Source organism: Coenobita brevimanus, chromosome 98 (assembly GCF_032717465.1).
Source record: "Coenobita brevimanus isolate Jiangsu-jjx chromosome 98, ASM3271746v2, whole genome shotgun sequence".
Classification (NCBI taxonomy): domain Eukaryota; kingdom Metazoa; phylum Arthropoda; class Malacostraca; order Decapoda; family Coenobitidae; genus Coenobita; species Coenobita brevimanus.
This window is the reverse complement of record NC_137051.1, coordinates 24911147-24928252: the sequence shown is the minus strand read 5'-3', so window position 1 is coordinate 24928252 and position 17106 is coordinate 24911147. Positions and strand designations below refer to the sequence as shown.

The 17106-nt window shown below is 41.4% G+C and overlaps 1 protein-coding gene across 1 annotated transcript in view; it reads right to left on the bottom strand.

Moving 5' to 3' along the window:
• LOC145414000 (histone-lysine N-methyltransferase SMYD3-like) overlaps positions 1-17106 on the bottom strand; it is a 182570-nt gene that overhangs the window by 106045 nt on the left and 59419 nt on the right. The window contains exons 6-9 of the mRNA XM_080283569.1: positions 16311-16487; positions 9969-10047; positions 8917-8930; positions 8069-8090 (exon numbers count right to left, since the gene is read on the bottom strand). Coding sequence (XP_080139695.1) covers positions 8069-8090; positions 8917-8930; positions 9969-10047; positions 16311-16487 — 292 coding nt within the window. The remainder of the gene's footprint in view (positions 1-8068; positions 8091-8916; positions 8931-9968; positions 10048-16310; positions 16488-17106) is intronic.

Here is a 17106-nt window from a genome sequence, read left to right as displayed (position 1 = left end):
GATGCTCATGTAAGGCTAGTTCGGTAGAGAGGTTGTAGGGCGAAACAATCGCGACAGAAGTGCTGTTGAAAAGGCCATACTTCACCCTACCAACTCACCACCTCAACTCGAGAGGGAAAACGTGTGATGGACATCACCTAAAAGGAATGTTTTCAGTATCAGAGGTATCTGTCTTATCAGGGAGCAGTCTCTTGTTATCATGGATGGAGCAAACATTTGTTTAGCAATTGCATAGTAGTTTTTCATTAGCAGTTGAATGAAGAAACTAATAAATCGTGTGTGTGTTCACGGTTCCTCCCACCCCCAGCACAGTAAGGGATGGTGCTCAATGAAGCTCTGTCCACGTTCATGGGAGGAACGTTTCTACTGACTCAGAACGTAGCAAAGTCATAAAGATTATCAGAACCAACGTTGTATTTCAATGACATATTCGTTAATGAAGCATACAAACGAACTCGCTAATAAATTATGTATTGCGCTTGATAGTAATTATGATTTATTCAAGGATCTGAGGCTTCGGTCTCATATTGAACCTACTCTGAAGACAGATGCTTTTGACTCCACAAATACTTTCTGCTGCACAATGCCTTAAATATGAGTGACATTAATCAATACAGCTAATCAACTGTCAAATTAAGATATTATATGTCCTATGACACAGCGTGAATATCTATTATATCTGCCACATAGCGTATTCATACTCAAAACCCTCTCCAATATTTGACTACATGGCAATGACAGACGGTGGTGTGCCGACCAATCACACACTTCGATACAAACGTTACCCCTTCATTCATGCACATCCGCTACCACCTACGTGTTTACTATAGGAGTTGTTGCCAGAGGCCGCCAATTGTGTCCAGCTTCTTTCTTCCCCGACTGTACCTAGGAGGAAAATATGGAAGCTGAAAAACCAAGTAGTAAGGGATGCCTTCTATACCGAGTTGAGGAGAGTGGTGGCTGAACAGGGAGCTGTAGACAGAGGCGTTAATGAGCAGTACAGAGCCCTCAAGAACAATTTCTTGAGAGTTACTGATGTAACATGCGGCTGGACAAGAGGAACACCAAGACATAGAGTAACTTGGTGGTGGGATGAGGGTGTAGAAGCTGCAATTAAGGAGAAAAGAAGGCTCTTCCGGGAGTGGAAGAAGGGTGGTAGCAAAGAGGAATATTTGGCTGCCAAGCGTAGGGCTAGGAGAGAGGTATACAGGGCAAAGTCTGAGTCACAGAGACAATTACTTGATAACCTAAATCATGGGGAGAGGAAAAATATATTTAGGGTGGCAGGTCAGGTGAAGAGGGATAATCGGGATATCATAGGTGAGCAGTGTGTGAAGAATGATGAAGGAATGGTTGTGGTGAACAGTGAGGATATTAAAGATGCATGGAGAGAGCATTATAACCAGTTGTTGAATGAGGAGTTTGACTGGGACAAGGAAGGTTTGGAGCCAACAGATCCAGTGTCTGGCCCTTGGCCTTTGATTGATACTGCTACTGTGAGTGAGGCAATAGGCAGGATGAGGGTGGGGAAGGCAGCAGGTGTGTCTGGGTTGACTGCTGAAATGTTGAAGGCCTCAGGCGATATAAGGGTGAGTTTAGTCACTGACCTGATAAATAGGATTATTTATGAGTGTGTTGTCTCAGATGATTGGCTGAAGAGTGTAATTGTAAATGTGTATAAAGGGAAGGGTGATGCCCTGGAAAGAGGAAATTACAGAGGTATAAAGCTTTTAGATCAGATAATGAAAGTAATGGAGAGAGTTTTAGAAGGTATGATTAGAGAAAGAGTGAATACTGATGAGATGCAGTTTGGGTTTATGCCAGGTAGGGGGACCACTGATGCCATATTCATTGTTCGACAGCTTCAGGAAAAAGATATTGGTAGGAGAAGGGATCTTTATTTTGTTTTTGTTGATTTGGAAAAGGCCTTTGACAGGGTCCCTAGAGAGGTGGTGAAGTGGGCAATGAGAAAGCTTGGCTTGGAGGAGTGGCTGGTTAGGGTGGTTATGGCCATGTATGTGGGTGCTCACACCCAGGTAAGAGTGAATGGAGATTTGAGTGATGAGTTTTCCGTGAATGTTGGTGTGCATCAGGGGTCAGTCTTGAGTCCCACGTTGTTTATCATGTTACTTGAAGCCCTTTCACGTGACTTTAGAAACGGACTCCCGGGGGAGTTGTTGTATGCTGATGATTTGGTGTTGATTGCAGAGAATGAAAGGGAGGCGGAGGAAAGGTTTAGGAAGTGGAGAGATGGTATGGGGCAAAAGGGTTTAAGGGTAAATGCAGATAAAACAAAAGTGATGATATCTAGGGTTGGTGGCGGTACTGTCAAAGACGAGGGAGATTGGCCATGTGCAGTTTGCCACAAGGGCGTGGGAAGTAATTCCATCTTGTGCGGTGTGTGTGATAAATGGGTGCATAAGAGATGTAGTGGTATCAGAGGTAGACTGCGAGATAATGCTGATTTTATGTGTACGGCGTGCCGGGGTGAGCAGGTGGAGATCGTCAGACGTGAAAGGATTGAACTTGCTGGTGAATCTCTTGAGTGTGTGGAAGAGTTTTGTTATTTGGGAAATATGTTGTGTGCTGGAGGTGGGGCTGGAGCTAGCTCTGTGGCTAGGGTGAGAAGTGGTTGGAAGAAGTTCAAGGAGCTCTTGCCAATCCTGACATTGAGAGGGCTCTCCCTACGTGCTAAGGGGTCTTTGTATGCAGCATGTGTTAGGAGTGTAATGCTGTATGGCAGTGAGACCTGGGCAGTGAAGGAGGAAGACATTCGCCGGCTCAGACGTACAGAAATGACAATGATTAGGTGGATGTGCAGTGCGTCCCTGCATCCAAGGCCTGGAGGGGCTGGGTTTACAATGGAAGAGTTGAGAGGTAGGATGGGACTGGAGTGTATTGGTGTTGTAATGAGGAGAGGTAGATTGAGGTGGTTTGGACATGTGGAGAGGATGGGGGATGATAACTGGGTGAGGAAGGTGAGAAGTGTTAATACTGGGGGTGGGGTTATGAGGGGTAGACCGAGAAAGACATGGGACGAGGTCATTAAGTGTGACCTTAGGGTTAAGGCACTGAAAAGGGAGGTTGCAATGGATCGTGCAGCGTGGAAAGCCGCCATTAGGTGACCAAGGCCGACACATGCAAGCATATTGGAGCCTTTAAAAACGAAACGAAACGAAACGAAACGAAAACGAAATGAAACAAGCCTTGCCAGGTTCAAGAAACTCGGGATTCACTTCATTTTTCGCATTCTCCTAAATTCATTCATTGTGTACAGAAATGGCTCGCAGTACAATGGGGAATTTCTTCAGTACATAAAGGATATCAGTCAGTAGTGGTTGCATGAGCATCAAGGCTCTCATTAGACAAGAGAAGGCCGTGAAAAAGAAAAGGCCTATGAAAGCAGTCAAAGTAAAAGAACTGTGTCATGCCTGGGTCCACCATGAGAAGTTGGGGATGCAAAAGAGATGCCAGGTGTGCACCAAGAGGGAAAAGAAGAGAATGGACACTGTCTACTACTGCCCTGGGTGCCCTGCAGATCCAGGTCTGTGCTCCATGGACCATTTCAGGGTGTGGCACACTGAAATGGAAGAGGAATCACAGCCAGTACCAAGTGGTGTGTCATGAAAGCCAAGAAAAAACAAGAACACCCCAACACTTTCTTCATCAAGCCTCTCCACCGTACCCCCTGACTTACAGTAAGTACAGTCATTACTCGTTTTACGATGTTTCGGTTTACAATATTTTGCTAAAACAATAATGGAAAAGTTCCACCCCAAAATCCGATTTAAGATAAATTTCCTGCTATGACGATTTTGCCATCAGGAGCACCAGGCACAAGCAAAGTGACCGTCGCTTGTCTCAGGCAATATGATGGCCCCGGCGTGCAACGCATTATTATGGTCCTGCCACCCCTTCAAAGCCCTCTCCTTTCAACTTGTTCATGTGTGCCCCCCTGTTATCGTCATCTCTCAGCCAAACATCGTACTACAGTACAGTAATCCCTAACATTTGCTGAAAACTGATAAGCACATGCGTAGGTGGAGACGCTGTAGCACAGTCTGGTGTACTAGCCATCACTGCCTCCTGTATGCTACGTTCTGCCTTCTTTATTGTACGAACAGTTGACTCATTCACCCCAAACATACGGTTCTGAGACAATTCCCTGTAAAGTCAATTCCCCGTCAAAACATGGACAATTCCCCGTCAGGACAATTCGCACCCTGGATGATGCCCCGTCATTCTATAAATACACTCAAACCTCAGCTATCACTCCCAATTGGTCCCGCTATGGCTGCGCTATAGCCGAAACCGTGATAACCGAATTGAAGAACTTATGGTAATAATTCTAATTGGTGCCATTACCTCATTATTTACCCCTAAGATACCTTTTTTGTACCACATATTAATATATAATAGTCTAAAAATGAGCATGTTTTATGATGTGATCACGATTCTTATAAATACCCCTCACAGTTGATTCATTGATGTATGTTTCTTCCCCACACTTCACTTGGTCTCACCATTCTCTATAAGTTTCACATTTCCAGTTTATCTGCACAACTTAGGTTCTTCCTCTTCTTTATTTCCCTGCCAGGTGCCGCAGCATTATGTTGGGTGATGGTAGGGGGACGGGGAGGGGGTACATTGGCCATGGTCATATCATAAAAAAGGTTATTGTTCTCGCTATCACTTTTCACGGACTGAGGGCGTGCACTTGAATGGTTTGGCGGGCAGGAGACTCGGTCGGGTGGCCAATCAGCGCTCGGCTGGCGCTGACGTCACACGACTAATCACGGAGTGAAGCTTTTGTTGGCTAGGCTGAGCACTGGAGCCTGGCCTTTTTAAAATTTTCGAACATTTGCGGTGCACGATAGCAGGCATTTAGTGCATGATAAAGGTATTTGGGTAGTTTTTTATATACGCGTGATAGAGATACGCTGTAGCAGAACCCGTGATAGCCGAGGGTTGAGTGTATACTTATTATTGATTTATTTATACTTTAATAACTAATTTTCTGGGGGATTTTATAACTCATTTAAGTAAAAAACTAATGTACTGTACTTGCTAAATAAATTGGTATGTAAATACATGACGGGGAATAGTCATGACGGCAAATTGTCGCCGACATTCCTTCCCGAAGTTTGTCCAACACTTTAACTTTCTCTGCCAGCAACATCACTTTACGAGCCTGCTTTGGTGTGTTATTACATGCATCACTACTGTAGCATCATGCTTAGGCCCCATGTTGACAAACAAGGCAAGCAATCACTGGAAGGCAGAAAAATAAGCCTCAAATAACGATTCACCAGTCATGCACGGTTCGACTGTTGGATTCAAACTGACTGTGTGGTGCGTGGTACACTGACCTCACACACACACACACACACACACACACACACACACACACACACACACATGTATGCACACTGGCAGTGGGTAGGCATTTTTATATTTTATTTATTTCTCTCATACATTAAAATCATTTATTAGAACACTATAATTTTACGTTTTAATTATTGTACAAAAAATTTGTGGATAACCGAAATCGCCTGAAAAAAGTTTGCGTGAATTAAGCGATTATTGTACTGTGGATTTGTGTGCCCAGTGGTAAGGTCAGTGCCAGTGTAGGCCCCAGTGCTATGGTTGGTGCAGGTATGGGTCCCAGTGCTAAGGCTGGTGCAGGTATGGGCCGGATTTCGCTCCCCCCTAACCTGTTCCTGTCTGACTCAGAGGCTGACCACTAGTGCCTGTAAGCACAGGCTGTCCCCCAGCCTCAGGGGGAATGACCTGGAGACGACTTGGACCAACACAGGAAGGAATGAAGGTGGGTTGTCATTTATGGTTCAGTCTTGAATAGGTGACTTTGGGATGTTGAGTTGACGTAACTCCCCTTTTATAATGGGTTTCAATCTACCGGTTTACGATAAAATCAGTATATGATAAGGTATCACCTAACGTAACCCTATCGTAAAACGAGTAATGACTGTACCGAAGGTGTATGTAATGAATATATATGTTACATATATTGCATTTATATGGAAAGGGAACATAATGGCACTTTACTGAAGACAAAATAAGTATTTTCTGTTAGGTATTCTTTATGCACGTTTATGGTACGGAGGGTGGGATGGGCAGGCTACATGATGCCCTGTGGCATGGGCATGAAGGGGTTACCAAGATTGTTAGAAATTCTTGACAAACATAAGAGTGGCATTTCAATACATGGACAAGATGATGAAAAAATTGATAGTGGCTATGATCTGCCCCTGACTTAAATATGTGGCAGTGGTGTGGTCCCCATATAAAAAGAAAGATATGAACAGGACCAAGTAAATACAAACAACAGCAACCAAGCTGGTCCCTAGCCTGACAGACTAATCTTACAAGGAATGACTAGAAAAGCTGAGTCTGCCTTCCTCAGAGAAAGAAGAGAGAGGGGTGATATGATAGTAGTGTTCAGGGCTATGATGGGAGTAGACAAAATTGAGAAAGATCTGTTTGTATGGGATGGGGGAGTAACAAGAGGATACAGAAAGAAATTGAAAAAACCAAGCTGCTTGAAGGATATCAAGAAATAAGGTTTCCTTATACATGCACTGACCTGTGGAATAGCCTGGATGACTGTCCAGTCCAGAAACTTAAACGAGTTCAAAACAAAGTTTGACTTACTGAGACAAGGAGACGGAACCCCACAAGCATAACTCAATTCCTGTACATCACAACTATGTAAACACACACACACACACACACACACACACACACACACTGCTGGTGCAGTGGTAACGTTCTCGCTTGCCAACTGGTAGATGGGAGTTCGTGCCTCGCTCAGGCTGCGAAAAGTTTCACTGACGAAGTGGGTGGTTACTGTCCTCCTTGAGCAAGGGGATGGGTGTGTGCTTGTGTGAAGGTCACAGCCTTGCCCTTAGATCGGACTATATGAGCTCTCAGCTCCCTTCTGGGAGAGTAAAAGCTGACTATCACGACCATCAAGTGATCCTGACCGACCTGGTGAAATACACACACACACACACACACACACACACACACACACACACACACACACACACACACACATACACACACTGAAAGAGAGGGAGAGAGGGAGGACGTCTGTCATTTCACTCTGCACTGGCCTTGGTCGCAACTGGCCACACTTAAATAGTATCTTTATATAAGTCATGCACTGTACTAGGTTAAATAAAGTGATGTTCTAATATAGTAGAGCAAGTATAACCAAAGTGTTGTCCAGTTAATAGAACACATCAAATTAGTGCAAGCATCTGCTAATACAACGCATCATAAGCTGGGTGTCGTCTATCACCAGGCGGGTAGCAGGGAGATGCAACCTTGTAAGTAAAAGTTATCTTTCTAAGTAAGAATTACTGCAAGATGAGTACCATCTTTAGTAAAGTGAAAATTGAAGGAGTTAAGAGAAAGGATAACGGCAGAAAACAGGATGATGATTTCTACCTAGAAATGGTTGAAAAGGAAACATATAATAAATCAGAAGAGAAAGTGAATAAACTGCAAAAAGCTTTTCAAAGTGAAATAGATGAAATTAAGAAGGAATGACACACACAGAAGGAAGAAAATGAAGAATTTGTAAAAGATTTAAACAAAAAGGACACAACAATAGATGTGCTGTCAGTTGAGGTAGTTTCACTTAAAAGGAAGACTAGTGAAATGGCAAGTACAGGTGTCAACCATAAGAGTTTTATGGAAGAGTTCAGAAATGATCCAGAAACAATTAGGCAAGCAAGCAGTCTGACAGACCAAGACAGTGATACTAAAGAGAAGATAACCCAGGTGAACGAAATGATGAGAAATTGCAAAGATGAAGTACAAACTACGTATGCTGAAGTGGTGAAAGTAAGGACACACTTAGAAACAAGTTGAAGAAAAAAGCATTTGAAAGGAAGTGAAAGGAATCATTAAAACAACCCAAAACTGGTCAAAGATTTAGCAGATATCAACAAATCTATAGTAATCACTGGTATTGATGAAGAAGAAATAAGAAACAGAATCTCGAGAGACAAAAAGGAGATGGTAAATATAACGAACATACTGAAGGCAGTATCAGGGGATATCTGTGATAAAGATAGAGGAACACAAAAGGCTAGGGAAATATCAGAGAAATAAGTCAAGGCCTCTGAATGTAATCTTCCAGAGTGTGAACACTGTGGAGGAAATATTAAAAAATGCAAACAAACTCATGTAAAAAGAGGAATTTAAAAAAGTTTTTCACTCTATGTAGTGCTGCCTACTTCTTCCTTAGCCTGTATCATTCTTTTTCTGTACCCGCCCTCCTCTCTTTCTATTTCTCCCATCTTTCCTGTCACTTCTTATTGCTTTTCTTTCCTTTACAGTTGGCTTTACATTGAGTGACAAGCCAAATGGTTTCCTGTAAGCCAAGAAACCATTTACAACGCTGGGTGGTAACCATATAACCAAACCATACATGCTCCCTACATGTCAGCAAGTGTGTTGGTGGAGGGTTAGTGCCCCTCCCCATAAAACAAATAACTCAAAGTCCAATGGCCACCCCTTTTGGGATTATGGCATCTGGCAATAGATAGATAGATAGATTTCACTCTCATCTTAAATGTCAGGACCAAATGCCTAGCCCCAGGCTCCTACGCTTCTCCTGGGGCAACATAGGATTGGATGATGGATGGATGGATAAAAAAAATGCCTAACTAAAGAGGAACTGGGAATACTAACGGAGAAGAGGGAGGAAGCAAAAACAAAGAACAAGGAAAGATCAGAGGAAGAGGAAAAAGGTAAATTTTTTTACAAAGTAACTGGATTGCAGGTACAAAAGTGGCACATAATCAACAGGGAATGAAAAGAATGAAGGTAGTAGAATCAAGCAATGGCAAGATAATAAGTTTAAGCACATTATGGAAGACTGCATTGCACACAATCACCTATGCCAACAACACAACATACACTCCTTGAGAGCTCTGTGGGAAAGCCCGGTCTCGGCCATGGCCTTCCTTAGAGACTCGGGGCTGTTTGGCCAGACTGCCTAGGGAACAACTACTACTACTACTACTACTACAAGATGATAAGTTATTGTACTCAAATGTAGATGGGATGGTGTCTAAATTATTAGAAATGAAAGACTATACCAAAGAAAAGGAACCACATATAATTTGCCTCACTGAAACAAAATTAACCTCAAAGATATCAAATGATACCCTAAACTTAAGAGGAATACAATATATGGAGAAGAGACAGAAATTTAAGAAAAGGAGGAGGAATTATAATATTAACAAAGAAAAATCTACAAGTCAAAGAAACAGAACTAGATATACCCTCACAAGTGGAACTAACTGCAGTAGAGATTAACACATCTGAAGGGAAAGTAAATGTGGTAAATTTATACATGCCACCCAAAACAAACACTTGGGAAAGAGGTGAATATGAAGATCTGGCAGCAAGTACAATTCAGAGTTTAAGAGCATTACTACACAGAATGGAGGAGAAATCTGAAATAATTATATTAACTGAAGACTTCAAAACAAACATAAATTGGAATACTCTAGATGTAAGAAGCTGTTGGGATCAAAAGCTCCTGAATCTTGTGCAGGAGTTTTTCCTAACACATCATGTACAAGAAAACGCCAGAAAAAGAGGACTTGATGACCCATCAGTACCAGATCTTATATTTTACAGTCACTCAAAGGCATGTACAATACAGTCTCAGATTATGTACTTCACACCTGATGCATGTTCACCATTTTCCTCCTGACACATCACATCAAGAGTATCATCCAGGGACAGATAATCATACCAAGTCCCTCTCAGCTTGGGAATACAGCCTGCAAAGGAGCTGAAAAGCGGTAAAATATTAGTTGAACCCTTGTTCCTGACTGCACATACAAACAAGAACAATCACCCACCACAAGCAAGACTGGAGGCAATGTGGTCAGTAATGGGATCATGGCATCCAGGACAGTCACAGGTGAAGTAATAGCGCATTTCTAGGTCTCTGACTCGCTCCTCTGTCCATGTCAGTACATCAATGTAGCTTATCCGAACCTGAGAGAAGAACACATGAAATACAGAATAAAACGGTGGGAAAAATAAATAGTATGTACACACTAGAAGGGAGATTAATATCTTTTAACTTGATGATAATTGGATTGTACAATTAAGTGAAAAGTTGGTCGATGAAAGTATATTTGTTGGACCTGGAGTAGGTTTGAGGAGGTACACCTAGATTTTTAAAAAAGTGAACCTGATGACAGAGGAAACTTTTTCTTTTTCAAAGTATGGGTAGCACTGGGCATGCTACTGATAAATCTCCCTCCTCCTTTGTGCTTTCCCTTACTTTGTTTTCTGAATTCTGTCTTACTCAATCCTTAAGTGGGAGAAAAAGTTACCATATATTATGCTATGTTTTGAGTCCATGGACCATGCTAGCATGTGTTAGTCTTTCCACCTAATGACCTTTCTACAGTCTCACAATTTTGAGCCACTTCGCTCCTTAATCCCCTACCCTGGGGGGTCACCACATAGGACCTCCTCCCATGTTTTCTTCGGTCTACCTCTGGGAATTCTTCCCTCTAAATTTATACTTGTATCTCTCCTCACTCACTCTCATCTTAAATGTTGGGACCAACCGCCTAGCCACGGGCTCCTACGCTCCTCATGGGACAATGTAGGATTGGATGATGGATGGGTGGATGAACTTTCCTCACCCAGTCATCCTCCCTCATCCTCTCAACTTGTCCAAACCATCTAACCTACCAGTTTGGATTACTACTCTATTTAACTCTTATGCCAAATCTCTCTTGCAACAAACCATTATCCGTTCATTCAGCACTGCCCTGTGCATACACCTCAATATACTCATTTCTGTACAGTGCAGCCTCGTTTTACGAAGCCTCGCTATGTGATAAATTGCTATAATGATAATTCATAAGTTATACCCTGTTTTGGTACATTAAAAAATTAATCATGATTCTCCTACAATGATATTTTCAATCGCCACCTCAGAGAATCTCTTGCAGACACTGTGACGCATGCAAGCCCGTGTTTACATTGGCTTTAATTGTTGCCTTTCATTCTATTTTGTGCATGAAAGGCCACTGAAACACCACTGTTACTGCCAAATAACAGTCCAAGTCCTTAACAAATAGTACAGTGTGCAATATTAAATGAAGTATTACCTTTATCTGTGTGTGAAATACTGAAACTTGTGACTTGGAAATCAAGTCAACCACATATAACCACTGTCCCAATAACAGGCCTATACTCAGTGTGTGTGTGTATTTACCTATTTGTAGTATACAGGAATTGAGCAATGCTCGTGTTGTCCTGTCTCCATATCCACATTTATCAAGTCTACCTTTACACACATGAATGTTTTTCTCATGCACCACCTCTTTGTCTAAGTTGTTCCAAATATTTAAGTACCTGTATTTACCTAATATACCTAATTGTGATATACACGGAATGTACTATGCTCGTGGGTTTCCGTCGCTGTTTCTCAATAAGTCGAATTTAATTTTAAACTCGTTTAAGTTTTTTGACTGGATGATCTCTTTGTCCAGGCTATTCCATAAGTCTATACTTCTGTAAGGAAAGCTATATTTCTTGATATCCTTCAAACAGCTTGACTTTTTCAATTTCATTCCATGTCCTCTTGTTGCTCTCTTATCCCATACAAACAGATCTTCTTTGTCAATTTTATCTACTCCCACCATGGTCCTGAACACCGCAATCATGTCTCCCCTCTTTCTCCTTTCCTCTAACGAAGGCAAATCCAGTTTTTCCAGCCTCTCTCTGTATGACAGGTCTGTCAGACTGGGGACCATCTTGGTTGCTGTTCTTTGTATTCTCTCAATCTTGTTTATATCTTTCTTTTTGTGTGGGGACCACACTACCGCTGCATATTCTAACCTGGGGCGGATCATGGCCACTATCAATTTTTTCATCATTTCCTCATCCATATAATGAAATGCTACTCTTATGTTAGTCAAGAGTTTATAAGTCTCTCCAACTATCTTGTTAATGTGCTTTTCTGGTGACAAACTATCTTGGACCAGCACTCCCAAATCTTTCTCTTCTCTCCTTTTTGTGATTAATTCATTACCCAAAAATAATTCAGTGATGGTCTCCTGGTACTTTTACCCATTTCCAATATTTTACATTTCTTTACATTAAATTTCATTTCCCACGTCCGGCTCCAATTGTGTATCCTATCCAAATCCTCCTGCAGTATTTTACAATCCTCCTCAACCTCTATCTTCCTCAAGATCTTTACATCACCAGCAAACAGACTTGCATAACTGTTCACTCCATCTACCATATCATTTACGTAAATCAGGAACATTACTGGCGCCAACACTGAGCCTTGAGGGACTCCACTTGTTACTTCCCTCCATCCAGACATCTTTTCCTTTATTACTGTCCTCATTTGTCTGTCTCTCAAAAAGTCTCTCATCCATTCCAGAAGTTTCCCCTTTAGTCCTCCTATATATTCTAGTTTCCACATTAGTCTCTTATGAGGTACCTTGTCAAAGGCCTTCTCTAAGTCTAAGTACACACAATCTACCCAACCATCTCTCTCCTGTACCACATCAATCGCTCTTGAGTAAAAGCTCAACAAGTTAGAAACACATGACCTTCCACTTCTGAATCCAAACTGACATTCAGCCAAAATATTCATCTCTTCCAGATATTTTATCCATCTGTTTCAGGATTCTCTCACACAATTTTGCAACCATGCTGGTTAGAGACACTGGTCTATAATTCAGGGGTTCTTCCCTGTTTCCTCCCTTGTAAATTGGTACCACATTTGCCCTCTTCCATTCTTTTGGCACTTTCCCCTCTTCCAGTGAGCATACAATTAAGCTGTGAATTTTATCCGCCAGTTGTTCTCTGCATTCCTTCAGTAACCAATTAGAAATTCCATCAGGTCCTGGGGCTTTCCTTACATCTTGAGTTTCCAGTAATTTATACACTTCCTGTACCTCCACTTTTATATCTTTCATCACCGGAACATTTCTAATCACTCCCTCCCCTTCCACAAGCTCCTTTTCTTTAGTGAAAACTGACTGGAAACGTTTGTTCATTATTTCTGCTTGCATTGCTGCATCCTTAAAGACCTCTCCTTCTACTTTCAGCTTGGTGATTCCTTCCTTTTGTTTCAGTTTGCCATTAACAAATCTATAAAACAGTTTGGGTTCATCCTTGCATTTGTCAATTATACCTTTTTCAAAATTCCTTTCTTCTTCTCTACGTATTCTTGTGTATTCATTTCTTGTTCTTTTATATTCTTCCTTTGTTCTGTCGTTACCTCTCTTTCTCCAATTGTTCCACGCCTTATCTCTCTCTTTTTTTGCCATCATACACCTTCTATTAAACCACTCCTTTTTCCTGTTTTCTTTCCCTCTTACTCTTGGTACAAATTTTTCCACTCCCAAATTATAGAGGTCTAGAAAGATATCCCACTTCCTCTGTATCTCTCTTGTTTCTCTTAATTTTCTCCAATCTGCATTTTCAAAAAAGTTTCTCAATCCTGTCAAATTTGCTTTCCCAAAGTTGTATCTTCCCTGTCTATGAAGCTCGTCTCTTGGCTCGACGTTTCCTATTAACATCTGGAACTCAATGACCACGTGATCACTTTTTCCCAAAGGACAGAGATATTCCAATGATTCTATTACATCGGGTTCTTTGGTGAACAGTAAATCTAACCTTGCTGGTGTGTCCTCACCTCGAAACCGTGTCTCTTCTTTGACCCATTGCGTCATCACATTATTCATTATTATATTTAATAACATAGTGCCCCACGAATCCTCGCCGCCTCCCGAGTACCATTCCTCCCAGTTCACCTCTTTACAATTAAAGTCACCCACCAAAATTATATTATTGCTTTTCTCAATTATTTTTTGCAAGTAGCTAGCCATATCTGACAACATCTCATGGTATTCGTCATCCTTCCATGCTCTCGTCTTTGGGGGAACATACACTACCGCCATATCTCTCTTAACATTCTCTCCAGTTTCTAATTTCATATATATCACTTCAGCCCTGCCTTCTCCCATTTCCACAGTATCTACATTTATGCTGTTCTTCACTGCTATCATCACTCCTCCTCCCTTTTTATCTTTTCTGTCTTTTCTCCACAGTTTGTATTTACCATCTCCCAAATGAACATCAATATCTTCTCTTAATTTGGTCTCTCCAAAGCACATGACATCAGGTTCATGTTCTCTCAAGAAATCATTAATTTCGATCCTTGTCGATATGAAACCATCAACATTAGTATATATCACCTTCAAATTATTTTTGACATTATTAATACCCTCTTCTCTCCTACTCTCTGTCCGTACCATGTGTGTGTGTGTGTGTGTGTGTGTGTGTGTGTGTGTGTGTGTGTGTGTGTGTGTGTGTGTGTGTGTGTGTGTGTGTGTGTGTGTGTGCGTGTGTGTGTGTGCATGTGTGCGTGTGTGTGTGTGTGTGTGTGTCCAACTCTGGGCATAGGCTTCACAGCCCATTACCAAGGCCCAGTAGTCCTCCTCCATCCATACACCTGCACATGTCACTAAGCCAAGATGGCCGCTCAACATTTACATTCGCTGAGACTGTCAGCCTTTCATATTATTTTCTGCATGAAAGGCCACTGAAACGCCAATGCTATCGCCAAATAACAGCACAAGTGCTTAACAAATAGTAAAATGCATGATATAAAGTGAAGTGATACCATATATTTTCGTTTGGAGTGATTGTCCTGGCCCTCTAACTGTTCCCCAGCCTCGGGGGGAGGACCTTTAGTGATGACTCGTACTGGCATTATATTTTATAGACAGTACCATTAGCACAAGAGGAGTGCCCCTTAACAGACAGGAATGGCAATAGTTCCCTAAATTTCTTCCATTCACTTCTCATTCTAGTGAGGGAAGTAGACTTTGCTCCTCCTCTTCAGCAGAGTATCCTGAGGTGTGGCCAGGGTGTCACTCGTCACCCCTAAAATATACCTGACCAACACAAATCTCCAGGGCATACTCCTGGACATCCTTAATGTTTCTGAGTAGGCCACCCCAGAATTAGAATTGGCCACCCTTTGGCCATCCCATTTTACAAATCCTTGCTATGCCACTGCTCCACTTCCACTCACCATGTCTTCCAGGAAACAGAACTCACTCATTTTAATCAGCATTCATCTCTTGCAATACTCCATTTTATTGTCATCTTCCTGAACACTTCTGAACAACACACACTCTCTTGCAGCCAACCTCTAACACAAATATATCTGTTGTAGACCTGTCTGTTACAAGATGTACACACAACAGCATTGCTCCAAACTATGATGATGACAATAAGGAGTATGATGACGAAGGCAACAAGGTGCAAAAATGAACTAGAGAAGTAAACTACAGAAAAATGAAAACACTGCCACAATGACTAAACTTAGTGTGTGATGGGACAGCTGAGGGGTCCTACAGCTGGCCTACAACATTAAGTGCATACTCCCTTCTGCACATCACTGTTTATAAAACCTGCTAAATGGATGATTGTGGCATATCTTGTTGGTGTCAATGGCAGTAACTAGCATTTCAAAATAGCTAGAATATATATTTTGGAGGAGCAAGGAATCCCAAACTCACTTAGGCTAACTCCTAGCTGCATAAAAATGGGTTTCCCTACCATGACTGTGATCCAGAAAAAACAGATCACCGTACAGTACACTGTACAGGTATACCCCAGCTTAACGATGCAATTGGTTAAACAAAAACCCATCGTTTGGCAGGGTATCTTATCTCTGGGAAGATTCAACATGTAAAGTATAGCTAGGGATGCATTTTTGAGTCTTGGGTTTTCCCTCCAGCCAAGTCCGAAACCCACCCAAATGAGTTAAAAAACAGGTTTAGATTGTAAAGTCAATCTAAATGGCCTAACAGCTGTAAAAGAAGCTAATCTAAGCCTAACATCTGTAAATAACTCACTAAAACGAACACATAAAATCTAAAAATTGTCTGGAAAAAATCACTTAGTAAACTGTACCCCAAAATGACAATGTTCACCCCACTTATCACCAAAACACATTAATCTAAGTCTAAAAGCAGTTTATAAATCAACCTAAACACACAATTTTCTCCTAAAATATTATCAAAATCAGTTATAAAAATCAAAACCCATCATTTAAATGAGGTATGGCCATTGTTTGGTGGGGTATGGTGGTATTTCCACCCCCATCGCTAAGCCAGGGTATTGCATCTACAGGTCTCGTATATCGAGGTATACCTGTGCTCTATAAAAACAAAAGTTTCACTAATCCCTAGTTCCTTACATACCTTAGAGATGTCAAAGTTGGTGAAGGGCACCAAGGCACGACAAATGAGGCGAGTGCCTTGGAAGGTAACAAACGCATTGGGCTTGCAGGAATGGTCAAATACTGACGCTGCTAAGTACACTCCCGTCCCTACTGTGTTGTGGTCACTGTCCGTTATGCTAAAGCTGTTCACACAGACCTGATAATGAATGCATATCACATGCTTTATTACAGGTACAATATGATGTGCAGTATGGCTAAAAGAGAAATAAGAACAAAATTGCAACAGCATATACAGTACACCCATAAAATTACACAAAGTATTATACATTATGCAAAAATACAAACATTATTTATGATGCAACACATGGGTTATGATGCAAATAGAAAAGGTGGAGGCAATCACTTCTTTAACCCTTGCTAAGCTGCAGGTCTCATATGAGGGATAATAAAAGTCCGCACTGGTCATGCTGCAAGCCTCATATGAGGCACAATTTATACTGGTTATAAAACAATAATGCAGGAGAGGTAAACTTCCCTACAAAGAATCAGGACAGCTGGAGTTAACAACTGATAACTGCCAATAGATGTTTACTGCACAACAAAATCTGAATTACAAGCAGTTACCTCATTACTTCTTGTGTAGCAACAGTAAGGAAGCATCGCCAAAACTATTTATGGTACTGATTGCCTTTGTAATTATGCACAGCCAAAAAACTTCATATGAACACAGCATAGATATTTGCACAATTTTTTGTTGTTACCTTTAAAAGTAGTTCAAGGTCATTCATATCTGGAACATATACTTAGATTAACCT